This window comes from Branchiostoma belcheri, unplaced genomic scaffold (genome assembly GCF_001625305.1).
Source record: "Branchiostoma belcheri isolate BF01 breed outbred unplaced genomic scaffold, Haploidv18h27 scaffold98, whole genome shotgun sequence".
In the NCBI taxonomy this organism is placed as follows: Eukaryota; Metazoa; Chordata; class Leptocardii; order Amphioxiformes; family Branchiostomatidae; genus Branchiostoma; species Branchiostoma belcheri.
In genome coordinates, this window is record NW_017804664.1 from 542740 (window position 1) to 550028 (window position 7289).

At 41.0% G+C, this 7289-nt stretch overlaps 1 protein-coding gene across 1 annotated transcript in view; it reads left to right on the forward strand.

Annotated features, from left to right (window-relative positions):
* The first annotated feature begins 1920 nt into the window (after positions 1–1920).
* Positions 1921–7289, forward strand: part of LOC109462003 — an 11333-nt gene continuing 5964 nt past the window's right edge. The window contains exon 1 of the mRNA XM_019758489.1: positions 1921–2194. Within this exon, the coding sequence (XP_019614048.1) occupies positions 1970–2194 (225 nt within the window). The 5' untranslated portion in view covers positions 1921–1969. The remainder of the gene's footprint in view (positions 2195–7289) is intronic.

Here is a 7289-nt window from a genome sequence, read left to right on the forward strand (position 1 = left end):
TACACCATATGATAATGTCACTGCTTTGTGTATAGATATTTTGATAATATAAAAATATTCACAATACAAAATTATTTTCAAAAATAGTGTTAAGCTAAAAACAGCTGTTGCATATTGAATAATTCATGTGGAATAACTCACAATGTCACCGGTTTCAGTACTCATTGTTTACGCGCATCCGAACGGTCATTCCCTTTCATAAATGATAATCCAAATTGTCTCGCAGATATGGTATAAATAGGTGAAATTTGTGAAAAATTTATGAGGGTTTTATGTGCACACAATGGCAGTATAATGCAGCTACAGTCTTTGTTTCAAAACCGCGAAGAGAAGAAAATCGATTCCTGCGCACGGAACAGCTGAATTCCTTCACACTATACATACCAGAAGGAACATGCAAGAAAATGGCGTAGGGCCTTGGCATATTTCAAGTCTACACCCTTTTCACATTGTGTCGTATTAACATTTCAAGACGCTCACACAAACGTCGGTACATCAAAACGTTTTGATAGGCACCTTACCTGGCCATACAGGTGATCAAAATATCACACCTGTCCAGTACAACACCTTAGGTACCGTTATGTCAACCTACCTTAAGGTACGCATCGAGCGAAACAGAGAAGAAATACGCCTAGAAATGGACTAATCTTATAGAATTTGAAGACTACTCACCTGTACTAGTGTTGTTCTGAGTGTTCTTGGTGTTGTTTTGGGGTAATTTTGGCTTCACATGGCTGAAATTGCGATCAAAACACAGTTTGGCACGGAAGCGATATCCCGTGTAGCGTCTCTGCCGTCGCCATGATGAAAGAATAAAATTAGCATGCGGCTCCGTATGTCTCGGGACACGCCATTGGTCCGTATCGAGGCGTGAAGGCAACAGTAGCCAATCGGAGCGTGTTGTTTATCCAGGTGACATCCGATCCGCCCCAACAATGGTCGGGTGAACAGGTGGGAGGATCAAAGTACGGCGCCGCGCAGGTGTTTAAATTTAAGGTGTTAAGGGCGGGGTCGTCTCAGACGATCTGAGTCATAAACTGAAAATTTTCACGGATAAATGAATATTCTCAGCATATACTACGCAATACTTCTAAAATGGAGATAACACCCTAATACTCTGGAGAGAAAAAATCTAAATTTCTTTTTCATATATAGACTACGTTTATAATTCTAAGCGGATGCTATCTAGCTGAAACGTCTGACTGACTTTTACAGAACGTATCGAGTTGCTTTATCTATTATCATCTATTCATTACGTAATGCTTGTACTCTACCTGGATGTCTAGCCTACATCGACCCAATCATCGACGTTGATAGCTGCGAAATATTTGGCCATTGTCTCTGCATTTTTTTTTTCACCATAGGAATACTTCTTGCCAAAACTTGCTACATTATATTGCATCTTGCATAGATGAGTGCGATAAATTTAATTCATTCTGTTTTGGGTTTTGATAAGGTTTTGTTATAATTCCAGCACAATAAACAATTTTTGCGAATTTTTATATGTGATATATGAACAGAATTTATGCGTCCTCTAGCGGTAGCTTTTTAAACTACAGCTTTTTAAACGTTTAACTATTTTACATTTTCGGGAACGTCGGTATCACCAAAGTCAAGTTCAAACTTCAGAATGCAAGAATATTTCTTACAGAAAAGTTTAAAATTTAATATGATAAGCACAACAACTTGACATGAAATTTTCGGCTGTTTTTCTTACTTTACATTCATTTTACATATTCATAATATTATAGATTGCAGTTAATTTGAATAAATTACAATTTGTTTAACATGCATATCTGCATATGTTTTGTTATGTGACTGTCCCGAAAACACCCCTTCACACGTCCAGTTGGTAGGGCCCAATCAAACCCCGCCCACGTGGTCAAATGTTTACACGAATATCTTCTCAGCTCATTTGCATCTCATTAGCATAATAAAGCAGCGGGCAACGACCTGGGACCGAAGCAAAATGGCGTCTCTTGTGACGGAAGACTGCGAGGGGATTTTTAACGATCGCGAAGAGGGGCTAGATGAAGTCGACGGCGCTCCTGCAAGCTACGGGACGAGGGGGATCTACCTCGGGAAGGATGCCGACATCCCGCCCAAGTATTTTCTGCACAAGATCTTCTCTCCTTTCAGCGAGGGGATGCAGAGTTTCCAGCGCCAAAACTCAAAACCGCCAAAACTCAAGTTGGTACGGTCCGATTTTTTCAGCTTCCTCTTCCCTACTGGGTTTTGTGCCGGGATTTGGGGTTTCTAGATCGAAATCTTTACGCTAAAGCTGCTATTTTAAGACCTAGCAGAGAAAATGAGACCTAAATGAAGTCAGAAAAGTCCTATATTTTGTTGATGCAGGCTTGTGTGGTTGTAAAACCGACCTAGCGGATATGTTTTGGGGGAGGGGGGCAGACCCACTTGACACACATCTCTCCCTTTTCTCTCAGTGAAGTGCGAGCAGGTTTATTATTTCCCCGATTTTGTGTCCCTTGCGGCGGTCTGAAATCCCGATAAAGACCTGAGCTTTACGCACACAAATACGGCATGTTGTGAGGGGTTTGCTAGCACGCGGTGTGGGGGTTGTGTTTGGGTTTAGACTTGAAGCTGAAATCCTGCCAAGTCTTTGACCCACACAAAATGCGGCGTTCTGCTAGGCCGACCCCGTAAGTGGTTCACCGATGCCTCGGCGGCAACCTTTCGGGCTTGCAGCGAACCTTGCCCCGTACATTCTACCACAACGTGCCGGTGTGCTGTTCCGCAAATGTATACGGCAGACATTCCGGCTTGTAGCCGACTTGGTCCCGTAAATTTTCCACGGTATTTTCCGGTATCTACAAGGTAGAATAGCGGGTCCGTGCAGGTAGAGTTTTCCTAGATATTTACCGGGGTTTCCACACACATCTAGGCGGGACTGAGTGCAGGCTGAGCCCGTAGGTTTTCCCGGATGTTTACCGTAGCGTCCGCGGCGCCCCGTCGGGCGTCTGTGTACACAGACCCCGCCGAGCCCCGGGTCGGGTTACCGCAAACCCACGGGGGACCGAACACCAACCGCACCGTGTAATCCTAATTACTGTGGTTTCTACGGACACCTTTATATCTGTCCATCCACCACATGCCTTCCACTACATACACCAAGGCCTAGGAAAAGAACTGTACTGGCCGACCCTAGCCTTTTTGGGGGTGGATCCCTGCAAGGGACATAAGTTTATAATTTTTCGAGCTGATCAACCTTTTCTAGCTCCATGATCAGACACCTGAGTGATAAAATGTTGTACAATCGGTTTTCTAACACTGAAATTGAAAATATAAGTGTACTGTCCTCATGCAAGTTTTACTTTCTTACTATTGTATAAGTCTAAAAGAAAAAAGAAACAAAAAAAAAAAGATAATCCCTTCTTACTGACCCTAATTTTTTCCAGAAAACAGGAAACACATTTTTTCCCTAGGCCCAAGTCTTATTTCTGAATTTCTGTACATTTTGTACACATGATGATTGATCTATACTCCACATTCCTATCGATTGATAAAAAAAGTAGGCTAATTATAAACTAATGGACTCCCTTGAAACCACCCCATTTCAGCTGAAAGGACTGCCAATATGTATTCAAGATTGGAAGCAGATAAATAGGTAAATAAAGGCTATTTCTCAGTCAGCGAGACACAGCGGAAATGAAGTCAGCATTCTGAAGGTTACATCATGAACTTGACCTTTGTAAGAAAAGGACAGGGTTATAGAAGAATCAGATTACACAGATCCTTATCACCAGATCTCAGGTTTCAACTTGTTCAACTCAGGTGACTTAGAGTTAAAGTTACAGTTACAGAAATTTTGTAATTCTTAATTACCTTCGCCAAGAAGGTTATGTTTTCAGAGGCGTTCGTGTATGTGTGTGTGTGTGTGTGTGTGTGTGTGTGTGTCTGTCAACAGCATAACTCGAGAAAGCTTAGATGGATTATCTTGATATTTGGTAGGTGGGTAGGTCTTGATGAGACCTCAAAATGATTAGATTTTGGGCCCCCTGGCGGCTTGTCATGGTACTGCAGCTGAACTTCCGGTTTTGATGTCTCATGATCCAGACATGCTAGGGTGACGAAATTTAAATGGCAGGTAGCTCTTGTGCTGGGGATGAAGTGACATGAGTTTGAGCCCCCTAGTTGCTTGCTCTAGAACTGCAGGGGGGTTTAAAGGACAAATGTTTAAAAGAGGATAACTCAAGAACCGATTGATGGATCGTCGTGATTTTTGGTATGTAGGTAGCTGAAGTGATGCTTGACATAATGATATTACAATTATGCAAATATTGATGTAATTTGCATAATTAATGAGGAAATTCTATAAATCAGCTGCATTCCATGATAGGAAGTTCAAGCTTGTAACATATGTTATTAAGAACGAGAAAAACACAGGGAAATATCGATTATGCAAATGAAGACTTAATTTGCATAATTAATGAGAAAATGTTATAATTGCATAGTGGTAACTGCCTGAAATTCCATACTTGGGATGTTTGAAAGTTAAGTGAAGGTGAACATAATTAAACATAACTTATTCAAATAAGGACCACATTTGCATAATTTATGAGGAAATGCTATAATTGCATTCTTTGTTAAGATAAGACTGTCTTTTGGTGTAGAATATGATCAACAGACTGATATAATTCATGCAATCGAGGATCCTATTTGCATAATCAGGGTGATTAGTATATTTCTTATTTATAAAGGCTAACATCATTTGGCGAAGGTATGGGATCGTGGAACTCTAGTTTACTCTAGGATAGGGTAGTAACCATAGGATATGTTAGTATACTGTAGTCTGTATAGTGCACTGCGATGATCATGTATTTATTGAAAATGTCATATTGTTTGGCTTGTTTGGCTCTGTATATTTTTGTAATAGTAGGTGCTTTTGAGTGACAAGCCCTCATTATGTCCAATAACACTATATCATAGTTATATTGTGTAGACATGACTGATCCATAATGAACATCCCACCCTCCATTCTGGGACACCATATTACAGTAGAGGCCAACTCAAGTCAGTTTACTGGTTGTCAGATACCAACCTGTAATGTTTGCCATCTTGAATTTACAGAATTCAAATTCAGGCCTCAAATATATTAAAATCCAAGACCCGAAACTGGTATATTTTCAAGCTTTCAATTTTCTTCAAGCCAAGAACGAAAGGATGTCACTAATCGTGTGTTTCAAAGTTTCTTAATTTTGAGATAAAAGGTTTCTTCAGGTTGACTTCAAATGTCTCTTTCCAACTGAAGTCACAAACATACTCGTATACAGTCCCATGTTGTGACCAGGCAATTGTTCCTGGTTGATTAAACACACATCCAGACAAAAGGTTTCCCAGACCGACATGAGACCAGAGACTGATTGTTATTGTACAGTTCTGTTGAACCGTGAGGCAGACAGGCAGCCTTTCATACCTGGGCTCAACAAAAGGAGTTACTCGGTTATGAACTCTGGTTGAAAATTGGGGAATTGGGTTACAAACACAAGCCTAGCTGCCAGAAGAAAATTATGAACCAAATAGACATTGACTCAGTATTGTCAGGGGCAGGGCTCTAAATTCCTTCTTGGGAATACATGTAGTACCCACTAGTGTACCTAACCTGGCCGGAAATTTAGGAGCATGGAAGAATTTGGGTGCGCAATATAAACTAAGGTAGACTGACAGGTATTACAACAAAGATCAAAACTGATGCTTTGAGTTTGATCTAATTTCCTTATCCTGGTGGTGTGAAGGCCCCAGTTACCATAGCAGAATTCCAAGAATATGCTGTATACTTGTACAAAAGTACCTTCACAAAATATTGTAACCCAACACAGATGAGGTGCACAGCTCCAATCTTGCATCCTGTACATGTATTTCAAGCCCTGATTATAAATTGCTCATGCATTGCAATGTACTCGTATTACATAGTACTCATTAGTAGTAGTACAGTACAGCAGTACTGTATAATATTAGTAGTACATAGCAGAGAAGACAGACTTCAGTTATAAGACAATGTAAGATCAGTAGAACCACAAGTTAAAAGCTGAGCCTCCAGAATCATCCCCAGATCTGGTCACAGAAACGCCTTTCTGTAATCACCTCGTCTGGTCGATATCGCCATGGGAACGGAGAACTGTGGGGATTTGATGAAAGAGCATAAAACACATTTCCCTTCACAGTCTGCTGGGTTAGGGCTGATGCTGGGACAGATATCAGCCGCGGGCTAGTACAAGTTTTACTGGGTTCTCATCACACATGTAGAAATAAAACACATTTCCCTTCACAGTCTGCTGGGTTAGGACTGATGCTGGGCAGATATCAGCCGCGGGCTAGTACAAGTTTTACTGGGTTCTCATCACACATGTATGGCCTTCCCTATGAACACTTGGATGGCCTTCCCTGCGCCAACGCAGGCAGCAAGCCAGACTAGTCCTAATGTATAAAGCAGTCAATAACATGATAGCCATCCCTATACACAACATTCTCACCAAAAACACAAACATTACAAGAGGACATCACTCACGCTTCATCACCATCCCATGCAAGACAGGGGCATACAGAGCCAGTTATTTCCCTCGAACCGTTATCGAGTGGAATACACTACCAGGTACACTCATATCTTGCACATCCCTTGATATGTTTAAGGCGGGTTTGGCCAGTCACCTTGGCCTTCCAGCCAATACCCAGCTGTAGAGTCATTTTTGTTTTCTGGTGTGGCTTTTGTATATAGTTGCACAGTTTGGTTTTCTTTCATTTTGCAATTTATTATTTATATATCATTTTTCATCTGTTTGTATATTTTTGTTGCGCACCACCACCTGCCACACCAGCTGCACCTCCTTCCCGGGACGCGATGTGCCGTGAGGCACTTTGTCCCGTATCATTTTAGTTTAGTTTATTTATTTAGATGTAGATGTAGATAGATGTAGAAATAAAACACATTTCCCTTCACAGTCTGTTGGGTTAGGACTGGGCAGATATCAGCCGCGGGCTAGTACAAGTTTTACTGGGTTCTCATCACACATGTAGAAATAAAACACATTTTCCTATACTTTGTAGACTCTCTTCTTGGGTAGATTAATGTCTTAGTATAGGTATACCGGTAGAGTTCAAGCTTTGTTCTAACACAAGAAATGAACTCACCATAATGTTTTGGTCGATCTTGTCAACCTTCGTCAGATGTGTGATGCAGTTCCTTCTTGTGTGTTGGAACAAAGCTTGATGTCTATAACTCTGGATTCTACCAACACAGATACTATCATAGTCTTTCATTTTAGTCTTTTACT